The following is a 25,250-nucleotide window of genomic DNA, read 5'->3' as shown; positions in this document are numbered from 1 at the left end:
AGAATTTTTCTGAAAACAGTATAAGTGGAAGGATAAGTGGAAAAATGTGTAGTTTTATAATGCAATTCTACACGTCGTCATGAGTCTGAGAGAATATTTTGCCGTTTTAAAGCAAAATTCCTGCTACACATTTTGCCATTGTAATTCATTCTAGGTCATATTTCATAGAAATCTAGAAACACTGGACAGTTACTTTAAAGGTTGACTCAGTTATAGGGCTTTAAAACTTCTTAAGAATCAGTGTCCCTTTCATGGGACGGTTGAGCTAACACAGGCTAATGCTATTAGCATGAATCACAAGAATATTTCCCAGGAATAGACATATCTAATATTGGCAGAAAGCTTCAATTCTTGTTAAACCTTATAAGTGATCACTGCATCATTATACAATGCACCATCATGCCAGGTCATTTAACGCTTAAAACAATGGATGAATAAGATATTTGGCTACAGAAGTGCTTTATGCATTCTGTATAATCTCATTGAAGTGTGTCAGAGAGAGTTTTAATTGGCAATTGCATGACATTTCACACTCAGAATGTCTACTGAAATTAGCTTTCCATGGTGCCATCGGTCACACAAAAACTCCCACTCCAATAGTCACTTTCCCTGTGACTGATAGGAAACAAATGCATGCTCAGAAATATTAAATTGCTTCTTGGACTAGGATTCAAGGGCAGACCATGAAAACAACCAGTACAGGTAATCGGTTTTAAGCCCCTGGATTCGGAACGGCACACTTGATAAACTTGATAAATCAGTTCAACTGGAAATAACTGGGCTTGGGGAGAAACACACTAGTGTTGTGCCAAAGTGACTGGATTTTAAATAGATACATTAAAGGGAATGAATCCAATGGGTCAGGGTCGACTGGCAGTAATTTTGCTGCCTGTTATTGTCAGCAGGAACCCCGCGTAGAGAGCGCGCATGAAGAGCAAGCTTGTTGCTGGAAAGCATGACACTCTGTGGCTCTGTCCAGCGTGCACAGTGCTGAAAATATAATAAAGGACAACAACAAGGCGTCTCAACAGAGTTTTCAGTGATGAAGACTTCGAGATGGCAAAAGAAACCCATCCTGTATACCTATTTGAAGAGATGCCTACATGAAAATCCCTTTCAAGACTGCTGCTTTCTCTCGGACCTGCCGTGATTGAACTTCATCTTCTTCTATTAGGAGAAAGGGAGAGTGGATCTTTTTAGGTGCAAGAGCGGCTGTCTGCAGAAATGCCAGCCAACCTCACCGTCTCAAACAACACCGTGCTAGTTCTGGGTGCCGAAATTAACACCGCACAAACCCAGGACACCGACTATAACTTCCCTGCTCTGATATTCGGAATATTGCTAATTGTGGTCATCATTTGTGGAAATTTGCTTGTGTGCCTTAGCGTGTACAGGGAAAAAGCTTTGAAAACTACAACCAACTACTTCATAGTCAGTCTGGCTGTGGCTGATTTGATGTTGGCAGTTTTGGTTTTGCCACTGTTTATATATGTTGAGGTGAGTAATATGTCTCAAAATGGTATGGTGCCTCAGTCAAAGCCATGCATTTTATTAAGATTAAAACAATGTGACTTTATGATGATGATTCGTATTAATAATATTAGTAGTAGTGATAGTATTAATCATTATAATCATTTATGATATTCATTCAAAAGGGCCAATTAATTGTGATAGGAAGCTATTTCAAATTAGAGCACATAATGTAACATTGTTTATAATGTAATATAACATCTATCAATCCAAATCACAGATTATGACAGAAAAGACCACATGTTATTAACCAATAATATCAATTGTCATTGATATTATGCATATATGTATGTATGCCATATTTACACAATTGGTTATTGTCTAACAACCTATCATCTATTGGGGCCAGGTTAATTTACATGTGTTGCAGCTGATGCAAGGTGAACACTGCACAGAATGGATGATGTGAATGCTGGAGAAACACAGTTAGCTCATTAATCCAATGGTTTGCTAAGGCATGTGTGCCTAGATTGCTGCTGTTGTCAAAGCTATTCTGTCAAAACTTCTCATTTGGCTTGCAAACACCACTGAGTATTTGAGACATGACTTCACCAGATCATACTGAATTTTCAACTTCACAAATATTTATACTATTTCTAAGTATTTCAGAAATAATCAGATACGCTTAGATCTACTGTCTATAAGTCATTACTTATAGGGACGGCAGGGTAGCCTAGTGGTTAGAGCGTTGAACTAGTTATCGGGAAGGTTGCAAGTTCAAAAACCCTGAGCTGCCAGGGTACAAATCTGTCGTTCTGCCCCTGAACAGGCAGTTAACCCACTGTTCCTAGGCTTCATTGAAAATAAGAATTAGTTCTTAACTGACTTGCCTAGTTAAATAAAGGTAAAATAAAAAAAATGACTGTGGATTGGCAGAATTTCCCAAACCTGTAACTCAATCTAACGCCAACAACTACACAGCTGTAACTACACTGTAGGCATGAACTGTATTTGACCCCTCGGGGGATGCGTGGGTTGCCTCTCCACTGATGGGACCAAAACCCCCTGCAGCGAGTCATTGCACGGCTGCATCCCCATCCGTTCTGCCACAGCACATGCCTCAACAATCGCAGCACAATACACACATTTGTCCCAGCAGGCAGTCAACACTGGGCCGGGGAAATGAGGCTGACTAGCGCGTCCTCTCAGCCCCCCCCCCCCCCCCCCCCCTCCCTCAGCCAGACAGCCACTAGTAGCCAAGAGACCCAGCATCGGAACAATGGTTTTTCACTGACAGAACATTCCATTCCCAGGGTCACTGTCCCAAGCATCACACTGGACACCACTATGGCCCCTTCAAGAGTGCTTGATATAGTAACCAACTGGCCAGTCGGAAAGAGACCATGGATGAATCGATGGATGAAATTGGGGGGTCCTGTTCTAATTCTTTGAGAATGCATCCATCATGCCTCGCATCCCTCCTTTCCTCCTTTCCTTGGGGGGGAATGCTGATTTAACATGACTGGTGTAAAATACGATTTATGCTTGATCCGGAAATGTGGTCCGGAGACTCCGTACGTTGGGTGTGAAGCAATTGCGGAGCCTCCGAAGTCCAAGTCAAGCTCCATACCGCATCGCAGTGCACGACCCAAATTTTGTAACAATGTGGAGGGCTCCATATAACTCTGCATTGACATGATTGGTTGACGGTAGGTGGGGGCGGTACGTCCTGTATAAACACAAACTCACTTCCTTGACAACTTCCTTCACAACAGCTCTGCTCTGCTCAACGATGAGCAAGACTTTGAATGCCCTGATTTCTGCAGAGGCCACATCGCTGTAAATGCTGTTTGACTAATACAGAAACCAGATTGACCATGAATCGGCTTTATGATGGAATCTTCGCTTTCAGTGATTACTTCAAGGACTTAAAGAAGGAAACTTACAGAAAAACCACATAAATTTTGTGATCACGTGAAAACGTGACAACATGTTAAAAGCAACATGCAATAACATAAAACTACACATGTGAAAACATGATCTCGTGAAATAAGTGTGACAACATGGGGATGCAATCTTTCAACATATGATATCATGAAACTTTCACGAGAACATGTCTTCACATGTGCTCAAATGTTGTCGCGTGTAAAGATCTGATAACATGGGGATGCAAAATTATAACATGATAAAATTAAACTACACATGACAACATTTGAACATGTGAAAGCCCAGGTATCAAATTCAATCTAGAAATAATGTTTTATTTTAAAAAGCATAATTTACATTAATTCAATTTAAACAGTCATGGTCCCCTGGAGGTTTTGCCTAGTTCCAGGTTTGTTCCAGGGCCGTCCCCAAGGATGTTTTTAGGACTTCTCTGAACGTTGTGTCATGGTCCCCTGGAGGAGGGGAGGAGACCATGACACAACATCCCAAGAATGTCCTAAAAACATCCCTGGGTGTTGTTTTTGTTTAGTTCCCGAACTAAACAAAAACCTCCATCGGACCATGACACAAGATCCCAATAACGTCCTTGGGGACACCCCTGGAACTACACAAAATCTCCAGGGAACCATGACACAACGTTTCGAGAAGGTAGTAGAAACGTCTTTGGGAATGTTACTGGAACAAAACGTAAACTTGACAAAAAGCTCCAGGGGACCATGACACATCAACCCAAGAACGTAACTGGATGAGCATGTTAGGACATTTGTAAGATGTTTTCAAGACATTTGTTTTACCAGTCGGCAGGACATCATGTGATGGTCCCAGATGGTCCTAAACCATGATAAGTAATGAAATGGTATGGGGAGGTTTAAAGTAAGTGCATGCTGTTCAGCAGAAATAATGTACAAATCTTTAATCAATCAGAATATGATTACGTTTGACATGATCACTTAGTACTGACTTGTCAATATGACCCCACCTGGGATTTTAACTCACAGCCTCTGCGTTTGGGGTACTCTGATTTTCCTGCTTCCCCACAAAGTCCCTTACACATTCATTAACAACAGTGCCTTCAGAAAGTATTCATACCCCGTGACTTCAAAATGCCTGAAAATTCTATTTTTTTATCACCCATTTACAACAGCCCATAATGACAGAGTGAAAACATGTTTTTAGATTTACAGAAATATCTCATTTACATAAGTATTCACACCCCTGCGTCAATACATGTTACAATCACTATGGCAGCGAATACAGATTTGAATCTTTCTGGGTAAGTCTCAAAAGAGCTTTGCACAACTGCATTGTACAATATTTGCACATTAGTCTTCAAACAATTATTTAAGCTCTGTCAAGTTGGTTGTTGGTCATTGCTAGAAAGTAATTTTCAAGTCTTAACATAGATTTTTAAGACAATTTAAGTCAAAACTGTAACTAGGCCACTCAGAAACATTCAATGTGGTCTTGGTAAGCAACACCAGTGTATATTTGGCCTCATGTTTTAGGTTATTGTCCTGCTGAAAAGTGAATTTCAGTGTCTCCCAGTGTCTGTTGAAAAGCAGACAACCAGGTTTTCCTCTAGGATTTTGCCTGTGCTTAGCTCTATTCTGTTTCTTTTTATCCTACAAAAATCCATAGTCCTTGCCAATGACAAGCATACACATAACATGATGCAGACACTACCGTGCTTGAAAATATGAAGAGTGTCACTCAGTGATTTATTTTGTTGGATTTGGCCCAAACATAACGCTTTGTATTCAGGACATAAAGTACATTTATTTTCCACATTTATTGCAGTTTTACTTTAGTGCCTATTTGTGACGTAACTACACTGTTGTTGATCCATCCTGTTTTCTCTTATTACAGCCATTAAACTGTGTAACTTTTTTAAAGTCACCATTGGCCTCATGGTGAAATCCCTGAGTGGTTTCCTTCCTCTCCGGAAACCAAGTTAGGAAGGACACCTTTGTCTTTGTAGTAACTGGGTGTATTGATACACCATCCAAAATGGAATTAAAAGCTTCAGCATGCTCAAAGGAATATTCAATGTCTACTTCTTGTATTTTTACCCATCTACCAATAGGTACCCTTCTTTGTGAGGCATTGAAAAACCTCCCTGGTCTTTGGTTGAATCTGTGTTTGAAATTCACTGCTCAACTAACCTTACGTATAATTGTATGTGTGGGAGATGAGGTAGTCAATCAAAAATCATGTTAAATACTATTATTGCACATAGAGTGTGTCTATGCAACTTATTAGGTGACTTGTTGAGACAAGTTTTACTCCTGGATTTACAGTATTTATTCGCTTGCCACATCAGAGGGTTTGAACACTTAATGACTCAAGACCTTTTAGCATTTCATTTTTAATTCATTCGTAGAAAATTTGAAAAACATAATTCCACATTGACATTAATGGGGTATTGTGTTCATGCCAGTGGCAAAATCTCAATTCAATATATTTTTATTCCAGACTGTAACACTACAAAATGTGGAAAAAGTCAAGGGGTGTGAATACTTTCTGAAGGCACTGTATAATACATCTCTGCACTTAGCAAAAGAGTTCCATCTGCATTGCTATTTTAGTTAATCAGTTAATAGTCAGTTAGTCTGACTAGTCTTTCATCATTGATATAATTGACTTATTTGTAGCAATTTGAGGGTTTTCTGTATTTTTAACAAAGCTAAGATTTAGTTTTAAGTCCAAAGTGTCGGAATACAGGTGAATTGTATTCAGTCATTGTCACAGACATGGTGGCGTAGCAGGAAGATCGGAATGCCGTAAACCAAGAGATTCAAATCCCAGGTGAGGACATGTTCAATAATAATTGCTGTATAAATTATGGCTGGGCAGTAAACTGTATTTTACTACATAGCAGTAGGCCTATTGATGCAGATAGGACTGTACTGTGCAGCAGGGCACGAGCAAAGAGCTCAGCTTCAAACTGTTAGTGATCCAATTAGAGATAGGCTACCTGAGCCCTGCCCATACCCTAGTTATTGATGAAAAAAGGTCATCTACCTAGAAATCGGCACAATGCCCCGTGTGGCGAAACTAAAGACTGCCATTGAATCTATTGAAAATAAACTGAACAAAAACATAAACTCAAAATGCAATAACTTCAAATATTTTACTGAGTTGAAGTTCATATAAGGAAATGAGTCAATTGAAATAAATGCATTAGTCCCTAATCCATGGATGTTACATGACTGGGAATACAGATATGCATCTGCTGGTCACAGATACCTAAAAAGGGTAGGGGTACACACTGTCGTACATGTCGATACAGAGCATCCCAAACATGCTCAATGGGTGACATGTCTGGTGAGTATGCAGGCCATGGAAGAACTGGAAAACGTTCAGCTTCCAGGAATTGTGTACAGATCCTTGCAACATGGGGTTGTGCATTATGTTGAAACCTGAGGTGATGTCAGCGGATGAATGGCACAACAATGGGCCTCATGACTTGGTCATGCTATCTCTGTGCATTCAAATTGCCATTGATAAAATGCAATTGTGTTCATTGTCCGTAGCATATGCCTGCACATACCATAACCCCACCGCCACCATGGGGCACTCTGTTCACAATGTTGCCATCAGCAAACTTCCCGCCCACAAGACGCTTTGCACGCTGTCTGCCATCTGCCCGGTACAGTTGAAACCAGGATTCATCCTCGAAGAGCACATTTCTCCAACATGCCAGTGGCCATTGAAGGTGAGCATTTGCCCACTAAAGTCGATTATGACGTTGACGAGCACACAGATGAGCTTCTATGAGACTGTATCTGACAGTTTGTGCAGAAATTCTTCTATTGTGCCAATCCAGTTTCATCAGCTGTCCAGGTGGCTGGTCTCAGACGATTCCGCTGGTGAAGAAACTTGAGACATCTGTGGCATTGTGTTGTGTGACAAAACTGAACATTTTACAGTGGCCTTTTATTTTCCCCAGTACAAGGTGTACCCTTGTAATAGTCATGCTGTTTAATCAGCTTTTTGATATGCCAACCCTGTTAGGTGGATTAATTATCTTGATAAAGGAGAAATGCTCACTAACAGGGACGTTAACACATTTTTGCACAACGTTTTAGAGAAATAAGCTTTTTGTGCATATGGAAGATTTCTGGGATCTTTTATTTCAGCTCATGAACGTTGTGACCAACACTTTACGTGTTGCGTTTATATTTGTGTTAAGTATACGTCATGGTCATAAAATATAATCATTTTTCTGATAAAGGAAAATTGACTTTTTCACAAAATGGAGGCATTCATAGACAAAAACGTGTGGAACAGTGTGGGAATGATAATGAGTGAAGAAAATACAGAAATAGATGAAAATGCAGAGAAAGATTTTTGGTTGAAGTTTGATTGATAAAACAATCCGAAGAGAGAGAGACCCATTAAAACAACTTAGAATGTATTTGTTGCCACCCTATGGTCATGCACTACTCATATAAATAGCTGTTATTATTCAAAAACATAAAATAACATCATACTGTCAAAAATTAGAACAATATTGTGATATATGTTGGCCATATCGTCCAGCCCTAGTATAAATAATAATACACAATGTAATCATGTATGTCAAAGTGAGTCATATATGCAATTTGAAAACACTCTAAATTAAACACTTGTTTGTGTGTTTTCTAACGACTCGTTTTTGTTTGCAGGGCATCACAAAAATGTGCACGTGAAAATTTGAATCCACATGTGAAAGGTTGGGTTCATAAACATGTGAAAATCCACGTGAAGTTTCATGTGAATTATCATCACCTGAGAAATATTCAAAAAACGCATGCCTTTAAATAATATGACATGAGAATTCATGTAATTTTTCACGTGAAATTCATGTGGTTTTTCCGTAATGGGAATGATGGAAGGAGAAATGTGTTTTTACATGTTATTGGAACAGAGCCACATGTTACACGTTACATGACAGTGAACACATGTCCCCAACCTGGCAGCCAAATCAGAGAGAAAGAAGTTATTAATAACAAGCCAATTAAAATATGTGATTAGAATACCGTTAAAATCATCTAAATTGTGTCAAGGCCAAAACTTGTCATAACTGACATGTGCTCCACGCCTGCAATTTCCAATCAGCCAGAGGGGCTTCACTCTGCTCAGCTCTATGATAGAGCTGCAGCAGCGCTAATGAGGAAATTGATTTCACACACAGCCAATCTGGTGGGTGCAGAACGCTAGCCAAGGGCGAGACCTTGTGGAAGTCATCAGAGGGCAGGGAGGGGCAAAGGGTAGTCAGCAGACCTTGGCTTTATCTCAATTAATCTTTCCACGATTCCTTGCATCCTATGTCCTTGCCTCCTTCTCAACCATACCGAAGGAGCATATCGAAGGTCATTACCCTATCACATTCTTTCATGTGTTTTGAGAAAGAGATGAGGAGAAAGGCAGCTTGGAATCAAGGAAAGATTGAGAAAGAGACAAAGTTCTTTTTAAGTTCAGTGATGTTGTCTGTCTGACCGTGTGTGTTTGCTGCTCTGTTTCAGTTCCAGGGTGGTCTGTGGTCACTGAACATGCATGTCTGCGACGGCCTGATGACAATGGACGTGATGCTGTGTACGGCCTCCATATTCAACCTCTGCGCCATCAGCATCGACAGGTTATCGACCTTTAACTCTCTGTTAACATTCGGTCCGACCTCTCAGGTGGTGGTCAAAGCGCTGACATCAAGTGTGACTTATGACAGAAACAGCCCTGCAATACAAGCATGAGTCGATTCATTGATATCCCCCCCATGATGTTTGAGCTAGGTCAAGTTCACTAAAATAATCTATGGATTCCAATTAACTTTCCTACCCTGTGTCCGAATGTTTGAGCCATTGAATACCAATACTAACATGTTCTCTCCCAAAGCACTTTGCTGGGAGTTGTGCTGGCAGCGTTAGCAGCACAAGGGAGGAGACCCCTGCTGCTTTTGCTATCAGCCCAAGTCATAGGTTATAGTGTCTCCTCCACTAGATAGGATTAGGAAAATAACCATATCTCCAGCAATGACCTGTCATCTCTCTCTTCCCCCTTTCTTCCTGAAACCACTCAGTGTTAACGGAAAGCACAAATGAAGCAGAGAGAGAAAAACTTACAAGACATAAAACCTCAGGATAAAATATGTTTCCATTTGATAAACTGGTAGCATTTGCATGGGAACATTAGCTGATAAATGTATCCTTTTCATTGCTCACTGTTACAACGCCTATCATTGACATTAAGATATATAGGGCCTGTTTAGGTATTTGTTGCCTCTGTGTTGCCTGTAGCCAAGAAAACCTCATTAGCATTCACACAAATGGGAATAATATAATTTTTTAAATAAATTAAAGCCTACCAAAGGATCCAAACACATGCCCCTTTCCATAAAAGACTGCCCAGGTGAATTCAGGTGAAGGCTATGATCCCTTATTGATGTCCACTTCAATCAGTGTAGATGAAGAGGAGGAGACAGGCTAAAGAAGGATTTTTAAGCCTTGAGACCAATGACACATTGGTTTTGTATGTGTGCTATTAGGAGGGTGAATGGGCAAGACAAATTATTTAAGTGCCTTTGAACGGGGAATGGTAGTAGGTGCCAGGCGCACCAGTTTGAGTGTGTCAAGAACTGCAACGCTGCTGGGTTTTTCACGCTCAACAGTGTCCCGTGTGCATCAATAATGGTCCACCACCCAAAGGACATCAAGCCAACTTGACACAAATGTGGGAAGCATTGGAGTCAACATGGGCCAGCATCCCTGTGGAACACTTTTGACACCTTGTAGAGTCCATGTCCCGAAGAATTGAGGCTGTTCTGAAGGTGTTCCTAATGTTTTTTTTGCACTCAGTGTACATAATATATTTGTGTCAAAGGTAATGTACTAGAACACATGTATCAAATTCATTCCACGGAAGGACGAGTGTCTGTTTTCGGTCCTCCCTTGTTTGATGAGTTAAGGTTGCTGATTAGTTAAACTCCCCTCACCTGGTTGTACAGGTCTTAATTGGACACAAATTGAAAGGGAAAAACAGCAGACACCCTGCCCTCAATGGAACGAGTTTGACACCCCTGTACTATAATAAACAAAAGTATAAACGCACCATGGAAAGTGTTGGTCCCATGTTTCATGAACTGAAATAAAAGATTCCAGAAATGTTCCATATGCACCAAAAATAGTATTTATCTCAAATTGTGTGCACACATTAGTTTTCATCCTTGTTAGTGAGCATTTCTCCTTTGCCAAACAGCATGATCATTACACAGGTACACCTTGTGCAGGGGACAATAAAAGGCCACTCTAAAATGTTCAGTTTTGTCACACAACACAGTGCCACAGATGTTCTGAGGGAGTGTGTCATTGACATGCTGACTGTAGGAATGTCCACCAGAGCTGTTGCCAGAGAATGCCATGTTAATGTATCTATCCGTAAGCCATCTCCGTAGTTTTCGAGAATTTAGCAGTAGCTCCAACCGGCCTCACAACCGCAGACCATGTGTAACCACGCCGGCCCAGGCCCTTCACATCCTGCTTCTTCAGCTGCGGGATCGTCTGAGACCAGCCAACCAGACAGCTCATGAAACTGAGGAGTACTTCTGTCTGTAATAGAGACCAGCCCTAAAAACTAATTCTGATTGGCTGGTCCTCCCAGGCCTCCTCATGGCTGTGCCCCTGCTCAGTTGTGTCAAATCCATAGATTAGGGCCTAATGAATTCATTTTAGTTGACTGATTTCCTTCTATGAAATGAAACTCAGTAAAATCTTTGAAATTGTTGCTTGGTGCGTTTATATTTTTGTTTAGTATATAATGATAGATCAAAGGAAATCATTAATGAATGTCTCTCTTCTACAAAGAGAAAACATAGTGAATACAGCTCCTCTCAATCTTTTCTCTGGTATATATTTTAATTCAGGTTCATCGCTGTCTCCATTCCACTCAACTACAACCTTAAGCATGTTGATCAGAGACAGATCTTCCTGCTCTCCGCCACGTGGATCCTGGCCTTGGCAGTGGCCTCACCCGTCATGTTTGGCATCCAAAACGTCCCGCAGCGGGACTCTACAGAGTGTAAACTGGAGGACGACAACTTTGTGGTCTACTCCTCTGTCTGCTCTTTCTTCATTCCCTGTCCCATCATGCTCCTCCTCTACTGCGGCATGTTCCGGGGATTGAGGAGGTGGGAGGAGGCACGCAAGGCCAAGCTGAGGAGCAGCATCCTGGTCTGTAGGAAGTTCCAGGACGCAACTGCCTCACTGCCCCCGCTGGACTCCCTGCCTCCTCCTCTACCCCCAATTATCAAGAGGAAGGAGCTCACAGACATGAAGCCAGAGCTAAAGGATATTAATCTGGAAGAGCTGGACCCTTACCCCCTAGATTCTCCAGACGGCCCCTATAATAACTCCTCACCAGACACACCAGACCGCCCCTATAACAACTCGTTAACAACTACAGAGTACAAGGACGGCCCTGTGCCCACCGTGGTGGCCTACTCTAACATTGGGTACAACCTCCACCCCCAAACCGACCCTCACCAGAAGAAGAGGGCCAAGATTAATTGCCGAGAGAGGAAGGCCATGAAGGTGCTTCCTGTCGTTGTGGGTGAGTTGGATCATTTTTGTTCTCTTATCTGTTTGGTTGGCACTTTGCACTTTTTCTATTATGGTAACACTGTTGGTTGGGCACTGATGCAACTGTTAATGTAACTGTTGTAATAACTAAATGTACTCTGAACAAACAAAGCCACACAACAACCGCAAAATATTAATTGTAAATATGTTCATGGTCAATCTTCTGTGCATTGTGCGGTCTGAGTCATCACCAAGAGAACTAGCCAGATGATTCCGACCCTACTGTTACGCTTGTTTACACTGAGCTGCACTGGGATCGGAACGCCATTATGGTTATATTAAGATACCACGAAGCAGGTGCGAGATATGGGTCGAGAGAAGTACACTACATGACCAAAAGTATGTGGACACCTTCTTGTCGAACACCAAAATCATGGTCATTAATATGGAGTTGGTCTGCCTTTGCTGCTGTAACAGCCTACACTCTTCTTGGTAGGCTTTCCACTAGATGTTTGAACATTGCTGCAGTGACTTGCTTCCATTCAGCCACAAGAGTATTAGTGAAGTCGGGCACTGATGTTGGACGATTATGTCTGGCTCACAGACAGCATTCCAATTACTCCCAAAGGTGTATGATTGAGTTAAGGTCAGAGCTCTGTGCAGGCCAGTCAAGTTCATCCACACTGATCTCGACAAACCATTTCTGTATGGACCTCGCTTTGTGCATTGTCATACTGAAACAGGAAAGGGCCTTCCCCAAACTTTTGCCACAAAGTTGGAAGCAGAGAATTGTCTAGAATGTCATTGTATGCTGTAGCATTAAGATTTCCCTTCATTGGAACTAAGGGGCCTAGCCCAAACCATAAAAAAACAGTCCCAGACCATTATACCTCCTCCACCAAACGTTAAAGTCGGCACTATGCATTTGGGCAGGTAGCGTTCTCCTGGCATCCTCCAAACCCAGATTAGTCCGTTGGACTGCCAGATGGTGAAGCGTGATTCATCACTCCAGAGAATGCGTTCCACTGAAAGTCCAATGGCTGTGAGCTTTACGACACTCCAGCCAATGCTTGGCATTGTGTATGGTGATCTTAAGCTTCTGTGCGGCTGTTCGGCCATGGAAAACAATTTCATGAAGCTACCGGCGAACAGTTTTTGTGCTGACGTTGCTTCCAGATGCAGTTTGGAACTCAGTAGTGAATGTTGCAACGAAGGACTGATGATTTTAACACGCGCTACAAGCTTCAGCACTCAATGGTCCCAGTGAAAAGGGTATATTTCCAGAATTTTGTTTTGTATTTCTGCGTGAGGTACAGTGGCATATCCCATCCCGGCATTGAGGTACAGTTGAAATCGGAAGTTTACATACACCTTAGCCAAATACATTTAAACTCAGTTTTTCACCATTCCTGACATTTCATCCTAGTAAGAATTCCCTGTTTTAGGTCTGTAAGGATCACCACTTTATTTTAAGAATGTGAAATGTCAGAATAATAGTAAAAAGAATGATTTATTTCAGTTTTTATTTATTTCATCACATTCCCAGTGGGTCAGAAGTTTACATACACTCAATTAGTATCTGGAGCATTGCCATTAAATTGTTTAACTTAGGTCAAACATTTCAGGTAGCCTTCCACAAGCTTCCCACAATAAGCTGGGTGAATTTTGGCCCATTCCTCCTGACAGAGCTGGTGTAACTGAGTCAGGTTTGTAGGCCTCCTTGCTCGCACACACTTTCTCAGTTCTGCCCACACGTTTTCTATGGGATTGAGGTCAGGGCTTTGTGATGGCCACTCCAATACCTTTACTTTGTTGTCCTTAAGCCATCTCGCCACAACTTTGGAAGTATGCTTGGGGTCGTTGTCCATTTGGAAGACCAATTTCCACATAATTTTCCTGACACATGATGCAATCTATTTTGCACCAGTCGCTCCTGCAGCAAAGCACCCCCACAACATGATGCTGCCACCCCCGTGCTTCACGGTTGGGATGGTGTTCTTCGGCTTGCAAGCCTCCCCGTTTTTCCTCCAAACATAACGATGGTCATTATGGCTAAACAGTTCTATTTTTGTTTCATCAGACCAGAGGACATTTCTCCAAAAAGTACGATCTTTGTCCCCATGTATATTTGCAAACCGTAGTCTGGCTTTTTTTATGGTGGTTTTGGAGCAGTGGCTTCTTCCTTGCTGAGCGGCCTTTCAGGTTATGTTGATATAGGACTCATTTTACTGTGGATATAGATAATTTAGTACCTGTTTCCTCCAGCATCTTCACAGGGTCCTTTGCTGTTGTTCTGGGATTGATTTGCACTTTTCGCACCAACGTATGTTCATCTCTAGGAGCCAGAATGCGTCTCTTCCTGAGCGGTATGACAGCTGCATGGTCCCATGGTGTTCATACTTGTGTACTATTGTTTGTACAGATGAACATGGTACCTTCAGGCGGTTGGAAATTTCCCCCAAGGATGAACCAGACATGTGGAGGTCTTACATTTTTTTCTTCTGAGGTCTTGGCTAATTTTTTTTGATTTTCCCATGATGTCAAGCAAAGAGGCACTGAGTTTGAAGGTAGGCCTTGGAAAACATCCACAGGTACAAAAACTAAAATGATGTCAATTAGCCTATCAGAAGTTTCTAAAGCCATGACAGTTACATATTTCTTACGTCTAAATAAACAGGGTCATTATTGGGCCTAACAAGTCATTATAATACCATTTAGCGAATACTGGCTAATTAACTTAAACGTAATCCTTTATCCAATCATCATGTAAGGTTTACCTGTGCCCTTAAGACCTAGAATTGATGTTATCCCTACAGCATCACCATTTTGTTGGTAGAGTGTTCAGCCTTCTGACTGGAAGTATGGAACCATAAATACACCTGAGCAAAGATACTTGTACAGGATAATGTATTATCAAAATTGAATGACAATTATCCGGGGCATGGCCATTTCTAGCATTTCACATATTCTTCATGCAGTTTCCTTGCCTGTGAGAACTTGTGCAACTGCTTTAAGCCAGAGAGCCAATCCTGTAGTCTGTTCCAGTAGACAAACACACACACACACACACACACACAACCCCACAGGGTACAGGCAGAGGGCATGACAGGAAATTATTCTGGATGATCCTTCCCTTCCCCATGCCAAAATCATCCATACTGCAAAGTCGTACACTAAAGGAACAGCACACACACACACACAAATAAATACTGAGCAAAATGTCTTATAGGGCAGATGGAGAACAAGGGAAAAGGGGGAGAAAGATAAGGGGGGAGGAGAGAGGAGAAAGAGAGAGAAACACTCAAAGTGACCTCGATCAGCCTTGTTTCCTTGTGCCATCTTTGAGTCCATCTGTCCAGGGATGGTGTGTATTAATGGAGTTGGTGTATTTATTGAAAAGGCAGAACTGAAGCATGGCCTATATACTATGGCATTTGAGGATAAAACCCGGTGTCAATTAAATAGATTTGACATACAGGTTGATCAAATCTAAATCATGCGACAAACAGAAGAAGTCGTCTAGACCAAGGTATTCTCAAAGTGGGATCAGTGGCGGTACTGCATTTCATTTCATATTTTTTATGAATATTACTAACAGATGAAATTACTTTCAACCAAGGGATCCATGAAATACGTTTCAAGTGTGTCATACAATACAGTGTAACATTATTCATCTACAATTTTGATGGGAGACTGTTACGGAGGAGCGTAAATGTTTTTTTAGGCTGGATCATGTTGTTGAATTGTATTAAATTGTTGTACGTTTTAATTCTGTAAGGTACTGATTGTTGCTGCCCTCTTGAAAAAGAGATTATGGATCTCAATGGGCTTTTCCTGGTTAAATAAATGTTAAATAAAAATGTCTAAATTATGTTCTTAAACCTGGGCCTGGTTGGCTCACAGGGATATTGGTATCCACACTACTCAATTATCAGTTTTTCAACTCAAAACTAATACCCCAAAATGTTATATATATATATATACAGTACCAGTCAAAAATTTGGACACACCTACTCATTCATGTTTTTCTTTATTTTTTACTATTTTCTACATTGAAGAATATTAGTGAAGACATCAAAACTATGAAATAATGCATATGGAATCATGTAGTATTCAAACAAAAAAGTGTTAAAAACAAATTTGAGTTTCTTCAAAGTACCCACCCTTTGCCTAGATGACAGCTTTGCACACTTTTGGCATTCTCTCAACCAGCTGAACTACTCACCTGGAATGCATTTCAATTAACAGATATGCCTTGTTAAAAGTTAATTTGTGGAATTTCTTTCCTTCCTAATGCATTTGAGCCAATCAGTTTTTTTTGTATTTTGTGACAAGGTAGAGGTGGTATACAGAAGATTGTCCTATTTGGTAAAAGACCAAGTCCATGTTATATGAAACTGGCTCTCATGAGGACCGCCACAGGAAAGGAAAACCCAGAGTTACCTCTGCTGTAGAGGATTAGTTCCTTGGAGTTAACTGCACCTCAGATTGCAGCCCAAATAAATGCTTCACAGAGTTCAAGTAGCAGACACATCTCAACATCAACTGTTCAGAGGAGACTGTGTGAATCAGGATTTCAGGGTCGATTTGCTGCAAAGAAACCACTACGAAAGGACACCAATAATAATAAGAGACTTGCTTGAGCCAAGACACACGAGCAATAGACATTAGATGGGTGGAAATCTGTCCTTTGGTCTGATGAGTCCAAATTTGAGATTTTTGGTTCCAACTGCCATGTCTTTGTGAGACGCAGAGTATGTGAACGGATGATCTCCACATGTGTGGTTCCCACCGTGAAGCATGGAGGAGGAGGTGTGATGTGTGGAGGTGCTTTGCCTGTGACACTGTCAGTGATTTATTTGGAATTCAAGGCACAATAACCAGCATGGCTACCACAGAATTCTGCAGCGATACGCAATCCCATCTGGTTTGCGCTTAGGGGACTATCATTTTGTTTTTTTAACAGGACAATTATCCAAAACACACCTCTAGGCTGTGTAAGGGCTCTTTGACCAATAAGGAGAGTGATGGAGTTCTGCATCAGATGACCTGACCTTCGCAATCACTTGACCTCAACCCAATTGAGATGGTTTTGGATGCGTGTGACCGCAGAGTGTAGGAAAAGCAGCCAAGAAGTGCTCAGCATAAGTGGGAACTCCTTCAAGACTGTTGGAAAAGCATTCCAGGTTTTTTATTTAATTTATTTAACTAGGCAAGTCAGTTAAGAACAAATTCTTATGTACCCGGACAATTATTTACAATAACCCGGACGACGCTGGGCCAATTGTGCGCCGCCCTATGGCACTCCCAATCACAGCCGGTTGTGATACAGCCTGGATTCGAACCTATCTCAGTGCCTCCAGCACTGAGATAGAGTGTCATTTACCTCTGCGCCACAGGTGAAGCTGGCTGAGAGAATGCCAAGAGTGTGAAAAACTGTCAACAAGGCAAAGGGTGGCTACTTTCAAGAATCTCAAATTTAAAATATATTTTGAATTGTGTGTGTAGCACTTTTTTGGTTACTACATGATTCAATATGTGTTATTTCATAGTTTTGATGTCTTTACTACCATTCTACAATGTAGAAAATATTAAAAGAAAGAAAGATCGTGTAGGTGCGTCCAAACTTTGGACTGCTACTGTATATATACATAAACGCGCTGTAATTTAAGCTTTAAAACTGCAAAGTTTTCTCTCTGCCTCACAGAAAAATGTGTATAATTGCAGGATATTAGCTTTAAAGCTGCAACAACAAAACATCTCTTTGCCCAGTGACAAAATGTGTACAATTGCAGGATATCAGCTTGAAAATGGCAACATTTTCTCTCCAATGCCAAGAGGCGGGCCTTTTACATGTTCTCTCCCAGGGCCTGAGATTTGGTTCGTCCAGTCTTGCACTGTAGACGTCATAGTAAAACTCCTTGTAGACTATTTGTATTACACTCAAGTTGTTTTCTGACTATGAGTTTGAATGACTATGAATTTGCAATCACAAAAGGGGTCCCCGGACCCAAACAGTTTGAGAACCCCTGATGTAGACTGCAAAGAGTTATGTGGGTAAAATACATAGACATGCCTCAAAGTCAGGGGGTGTCTGACAATAAGGGACTCTCCTTTGAGAGACGACACCATTCCAACTAGCCTCACTCAACCTCATATCCCTCCCTTTATTTAATAGTCAAATCAAATTGTATGTCACATGCGCCGAATACAACAGATGTAGATCTTACAGTGAAATGCTTACTTACAAGTCCTTAATTAACCAACAATGCTGTTTTGAGAAAAATAAGTGTTGATAATTGATAAGTACATTTTTATTAATTTTTTATAATTAAAGAGCAGCAGTAAGATTACAGTAGCCTCACTACTGTATATACAAGGGGTACGGGCACAGAGTCAATGTGCGGGGGCACAGGTTAGTCGAGGTAATTGAGTTAAGGTAATTCGAGGTAATTGTATAGCTGTTAAGAAGTCTTTTGGACCTAGACTAGGTGCCCCGGTACCCTTTGACGTGTGGTATTAGAGAGAACAGTCTATGACTAGGGTGGCTGGAGCCTTTGGCATTTTGTAGGGCCTTCCTCTGACAGCGCCTGGTATAGAGGTCCTGGATGGCAGGAAACTTGGCCCCAGTGATGTACTGGACCATACGCACTACCCTCTGTAGTGCCTTGCGGTCAGAGGCTGAACAGTTGCCATACCAGGCAGTGATGCAACCATCTCGATGGTGCAGTAGGAGGTGATGATGGCAGGATTGGCAGGAGTGATGGCAGGAGTGATGGAGCTGTCTGGTAGGAATGAACTCAGAAACACATTATTACATTAGATAAGGCGTTCTTAATACTGGTCCTGGGGGACCAAAGGCCTCCCTCCACAGTAAGTGAATGAGTTGGAGAAAGGAAAGCCCAGCTTCCAAAGGGAGTTGACGCTCAGAGCAGGGATATGTCAAAAATTACACCTTTATTCCCTATATAGTGCAACACTTTTGACCGGACCTCTATGGGACATGGTCAAAAGTAGTGCACTATAAGGAATAGGGTGACATCTGGGACCCAACCCAGACCTACACAGCATGCAACAGTTAGTGTCTATCTATCTATCACTCATCCTAATGTTCATTCTAGATATTAATAGAAATCCCATCAGCATTTCTGAATTATTCAGCCAAGCAGGTGGCTAGGCAGGGAAGCTGCCTGGCAGGTGTACTTCTTTACATACAAACATAATTCGATCTGGGGCAGTTCTATCAAGCTTAACTGATGGATCCGTATCTGAAGTATTCCTCGTGCGTTTTGCTCATGTTTGAGCAATTGGTTCATGTATGGGCAAGCGTATGATCTTAAATGCCGTTTGTCAATTTACAATACAGAATGGGGCTGACTTCCCCCTACTATATATCCACCATTATCATAGTTCTAACAACCCTTGTTCTAACAACCCTCTGATATGGAAATGACCTGTTGTAAGTATTTCTGTAAATAGCAGTTTTACCTACAGTATATCATTAGGATATGATCACACTTCATGATGCAGATGTAATTTAGGCTCAGTGGAAGAAGAAAAAAACGTAATCCTATCAGCAGGGTCTCTTCAGACTACTTCAATCTGAAATACAGCCATCTGAATGGAGCCCTAAGAGGGTAAACTGTATTTATAGGGCCCAATCTTTGATTTTGATGGCGTTTGACTTATTGCTAGCTAGATCTATTCCCACTCGCCACTCAATGATGTCCTCAAAGTAAGACTCATGATATATTTAGCAATTCCTGTGTTATTAAATTGGTTTTGAGTCCCAAATGGCACCCCATTTACTATAAATTGCACTACTTTTTTACCATGGGCCCTGGTCGAAAGTGGTGCACTGTAAAGGGAATAGGGTGCCATTTGAGTCCGAGTACGATCTTATTTTGAGCCAATTTGCTACAGCAGGAGAATAATCTGGCAGCAACAGGAAATGTTAATTGTTATGTGGATTATAATATTACTGGACATTTTTGTATGGGAAAATCAAGTTTGAAATTTCTAAGTGGAAATTACACATTTCAGAAGCATTTTTAAACCTCAAATGCACTACACATTTAAAATGTTCTGCATTGCAGGAAAGTTAAGATCCTACATATGTAGTAATAAAGAGTTTCAAGCCTGTGCCAGCCTGACATATAATCGTTTCATAAATGAGGGAAGTCTCAGAGGTGTCATTTTACTGCTATCCCTGTGGTTTACGATTTCTTAAGCAGAAATCTAAAGAGCCTCAGTATAAACCTCCCACTTTTTGGTGTGTGTGTGTGTGTGTGTGTGTGTGTGTGTGTGTGTGTGTGTGTGTGTGTGTGTGTGCCTGCGTGCGTACCGTGTACCTATGTTCCTACGTTTGTGAGTACCGCGTACCTGTTTTCCTACGTGTGTGTGTACCTTGTGTGTCTGCTTGTGTATGTGCCTGACTGCCTGTATGTGTGTGTCTATTCCATCCCAGGTGCCTTCCTGTTCTGCTGGACCCCGTTCTTCGTGGTCCACACCATGCGGGCCCTGTGTGCCACCTGTTACATCCCCCCATGGCTGATGAGCATCGTCACCTGGCTGGGCTACGTCAACAGCGCCCTCAACCCCATCATCTACACAGTTTTCAACACAGAGTTCAGGAACTACTTCAATAAATTCCTCCACAGCTGCTGTATATACCGATAGACAAGATGAGCACAACTAGCCTGGTCCCAGATTTGTCATCATGACAAGGAACTCCTATGGTCATTGTCATTTCTATTGTCGTTGTAACTCATATGGTCATTGACAACACAGCAAAAACAGATCTGGGACCAGGCTGAGGCACCACCGCTGATGAATGGACAAAAAAAGCACAATGAACAATACCATTGTAAGATGTTACGATATCAAATGTGTGCTTTGCTGTACAGAAAATCTTGCGATTGCATATTTTTCTCCCACTTGGGATTTTATTTTTTTCTGTTGATAAATGCTTGTGATTTATCCTATTGTGACAGCAATGTTGTTTGTCAGCTTACCATATGTTGTTTCCATGTTTTATGTGGAAAGCTTTGTGGTAAGGAATTGCATTGAATCCCTCCAACTAAAAAAGGTGCTAAGAAATACCAGCAAGGCATCAATTTCTTAGATTATTAGTGGTAATTAAATTGTATCTTTAAGATTACTTATTTTTCTCACTTAAATTAGGACTTCTGTCCCTAAACTGTGTGGACATTAAGGACCGGGGTTAGAACACTGCGTCATTGACAAAAATAAAAATAAAACACTTCTCCACACAACCATGATTATACTGCAAATCCTAATCCAACTCCTGACTGAGTCTGACAAAGATCCCCACAACAAAATTAAACCTCATCCAAAAATATCCCTCTCGCCCATACGGAAATTGAGGCTTTTGACAAACGGACAAAGTGATTAAAAAAAAGGGCTAAATAACAAATACAGTTTCCACTCTGTTGCCTAGCAGCACAAATCATGTATCCAATACAAGAAAAAAAAACAACAACAAGAGTTTCATGGTTCAAATCCAAGGAGAAAGCTTTAAGAGGGAGGATGAAATATGATGGAGCAATTTCAGACACCATCTGCTTGCAATGTGACAAGTATTGACAGAGTAATTTACATTCGCAAACTTCTCCCCCAGGATGATTGGTCCATCAGCCACATGTGGGGGACAGAGGTTAGCCTAGCAACAACAACAGGTGGAGAAAGAATTAAAAACATTAGACCTATTTCAAATCAGGGCAGTGAAAACTAGCTCTGCAGCATTTATGAGCTAACATAAATGTCAAATGCAATTCAGGGCATTTAGAGGAGTGACTGGAAATGGTAATCACCCTGTGTATCTATGACTCAGATTACATCATGGGTGTGTGAGTTGGAAGATTTAATGTCAGTCCTTCCATAAACGTTGTTTTTCCACAAACCCCCTTATGACAAGTCTCCCTTACACTATGACCCAAATGAGTTAAGATATTCTCCTTCAGTCTCCTCCAAGACATCAGACGCAAATTATATTCAAAGATATTCAAGTCTATCTCAACTAGGAGAATGGAGATGGCCGTTCTAGAGTTGTTTCAAGGACAGGAGAGACAGCCGAGTGGAAACGTACTTTGGGTCCACTTTGGATAGGACTGCTGTAAAATGTGATTATGGAGGTGAAATTGTGAAGGTGGATGGACAGACAAGAAAGAGGGATGCATGTCTCTCCCAAGCCAATGCCTTTATGTAGATCTGAGAGTGTCATCTCTCATTACAGTCAGAAACCCACAAAGTATTGGACTGTCTGTCAATAGATGGCCCTTGACAACTCCTCTAACTCCCTCCCCGTGATCCAAAGTAACTACTGGAGTGGGGGTGATTGTTTATGTCAGCAATGTAGAGGGAAGCTTCTCTCAAAATAAACAAGGCAACAGTAAACATGTAGTCCCCCATGAATGATGCAGCGCAAGGGCTTGACATTAAGGTAAATTTGCCAGTGGCACACTTCGCCAGTAACAAGTGAAAATGACTGGCCCGAATGAGACATTTCTGTCCCAGGCCAAGATCACAGGAAAGCAAGTTAAGCTAGCAGAGTTTCAATTGTAGGTGATTTCATGTTTCATTTGCAGTCTGGGCAAGTACCTTATAGCCAACCATAAAATCTGATATTTACACTGATTGTTTGGAAAACAAATATAAAACCATCCCCCTTTCAATGATGACATATAGCCTATATTAAATCTTTAAAATGAAATATTCCCCTTCAGAAATTTGTCCAATAACATATTGATGAAAAGCAATATTATCAGACAAGTGTGTTATTTTAGCAAAAAGCATTATCACCCTTCTGATGCAGCATCGTGACTACATGGCTGAAGCATGGGGTTGCTTCTCTGTATTGTCTACCACAATGGGTTAATCATTAGCTAGATCACAGACTCTAAATATGATCTTGTCGCTTGTTAAATGTCCTAAAAAAAGAACTTGCGCAGGCACTAATAAAATCACGTGATTTTTACAGTGTTTATAACTACAGTGTAATTGTGTGAATTTTACAGTGAATATAGGCCTACCGTTTATGCATTCAAATGACTGGTGCGCTTCCCGCCGCTACTTTTATGTTGTCATGCCAGACAATCAAGATTGTAAAACGCTGCCAATTGCTCAAAAAATGTAAGTTGAGAAATAAATAATTCAGCACATAAAAACTGGGGTTCCGCCATTGTATTTTCCCGAGATTGCATTTGGGAATATTGCGCAGTGACTGGGTTTATTAGAACACATTTCTTTCTGCAATCAGCTGTGTGAGAAGTTGTGTGCTCTTGGCACCCTACAGTTGATATTCAGATGATAGTGTAAGTAAACATCATAGTGTTAAGAGTCAATGTGCAGCAGGCGGGACGGAGTCAGGTGCAGGACACAGAGAATGAGTAATAATGGACTTTACTCAGCAAAACAACAAAATATTCCACGCAGGGAAAATATACCAGCTCACAAATATAGGCGACCGCTTAACACAGAACAAACATGCACAAACCCATGGGGGGAACCAGAGGGTAAAATAAGGAACATAATTATGGGAATGGAAACCAGGTGTGTACAATGAAGACAAATGGAAAATTAAAAGTGGATCGGTGGTGGCTACAAAACCGGTGACGTCGACCGCCAAATGCCGCCCGAACAAGGAGAGAAACCAACTTCGGCAGAAGTCGTGAGAGTCCAATTTTGTGAAGAAGCGCGCCCCGTGCATTGACTCAATGTCACTGGCTATGAGAGGCAGCGGGTAACATTACCTCACAGTGATCTGATTGATACCTCAATAGTCAATACACTGGCGTAGACCATCGTCCTTCTTCTTCACAAAAAAGAAACTTGAGGAGGCAGGTGATGTGGAGGGCCGTATCCCTGCCCCAGAGATTCAGAGACATATGTTTCCATAGCCACCGTCTCCTCCTGTGACAGAGGATACACGTGACTCCTGGGAAGTGCTGCGTCTACCAGGAGATTTATCGCACTATCCCCCCGTCAATGGGGTGGTAGTTGAGTCGCCTTCTTCTTACAGAAGGCGAGAGCCAAATCGGCATATTCAGAGGGGATGTGCACGGTGGAGACCTGGTCTGGACTCTCCACCATAGTAGCACCGATGGAAACACCTACACACCTCCCTAAGCACTTACGTGACCATCCCTTGAGAGCCCTCTGTTGCCACGAAATAGTGGGGTCATGATAGGCCAACCAGGCAAGGCACAACACCACGGGAAACGCAGGAGAATCAGTCAGAAAGAGACTAATTCTCTCCTCATGACCCTCTTGCATTATCATTCATAGTGGAGCAGTGGCCTCCCTAATCAGCCCCGACCCTAAAGGACAACTATCTAAGGCATGTACAGGGAAGGGCACATTACAGCAACAATAGGGATCCCTAATCTAAGTGCAAATGAATGGTCAATATTCAGCTGCGCCTGAATCTCAACTGTGCCTGAATCCAGCCTTATGCTGGGAATGCGGGGAAAACTCAGGAAATTCTATACACACACACATGTGCGCAACAGGGAGCTCTGGGTAAGTCGGGTGCCTACTCACCTGGGATGATCCACCAGTGCCCTGCCTGCTGCCTCGACTTCCTGGGAAACCTCCCCAGCACCAACCAGCAGTGTGCCCTCTGCGGCCACATGTGGTGCAGGAGATGGCCCCCGCCTCCGGTCACCCTCAGAGCAGCACCTCCGAGCTCCATAGGTGTAGGATCGGAGGTGCTGGAGGATGGAATGGAAGGGCCCCGATCCGGACGTCCGCAGGTGGCCCACAGGTTATCCTGCCTGATGAATAAGTCCACCAGCTGGTCGAGGGTAAGGGTGGTGTCCCTGCATGCCAGCTCCTGATGAACGTCCTCCCGTAGACTGCACCGGTAATGGTCAATATTGGCCATTCCATTCCATCCCGCGCTGGCGGCCAGGGTCCTGAAGTCCAGTGCAAAGTCTTGTGTGCTCCTCATCCCCTGTCGAAGGTGGAACAAGCGTTCCCCCGCCGCTCTCCCCTCAGGTGGATGATCGAAGACCGCCCGAAAGCGGCGGGTGAACTCCTCATAGTGGACCAACCCTGCGCCTTCTCTTCCCCATACGGTGTTGGCCCACTCAAGTGCTTTCCCCGACAGACAGGAGATGAGGGAGCTGGGTGGACGGTCACCAGGTAGAGCTCCAACTGGAGTAGGAACCCCTGGCACACGGCATCCGTCCCATCATATGCCCTCGGGGGGGAGAGCCGAATCACACTGGGTCCAGGTGACGGAGGGGTGGACAGCGATGT

The 25,250-nt window shown here is 42.1% G+C and overlaps 1 protein-coding gene across 1 annotated transcript; it reads left to right on the top strand.

Annotated features, from left to right (window-relative positions):
• The first annotated feature begins 1,012 nt into the window (after positions 1 to 1,012).
• On the top strand, positions 1,013 to 23,140 carry LOC110492890 (D(4) dopamine receptor-like). The gene is made up of 4 exons (XM_021567361.2): positions 1,013 to 1,497; positions 8,925 to 9,037; positions 11,315 to 12,000; positions 20,437 to 23,140. The coding sequence occupies exons 1-4, from the start codon at positions 1,225 to 1,227 to the stop codon at positions 20,646 to 20,648; spliced, it is 1,284 nt and encodes a 427-aa protein (XP_021423036.2). The 5' UTR covers positions 1,013 to 1,224; the 3' UTR covers positions 20,649 to 23,140.
• The last annotated feature ends 2,110 nt before the right edge of the window (positions 23,141 to 25,250 follow it).

Source organism: Oncorhynchus mykiss, chromosome 2, assembly GCF_013265735.2.
Source record: "Oncorhynchus mykiss isolate Arlee chromosome 2, USDA_OmykA_1.1, whole genome shotgun sequence".
Lineage (NCBI taxonomy): Eukaryota > Metazoa > Chordata > Actinopteri > Salmoniformes > Salmonidae > Oncorhynchus > Oncorhynchus mykiss.
The sequence above is the reverse complement of the archived record's forward strand: the minus strand, read 5'-3'. Positions and strand labels throughout refer to the sequence as shown.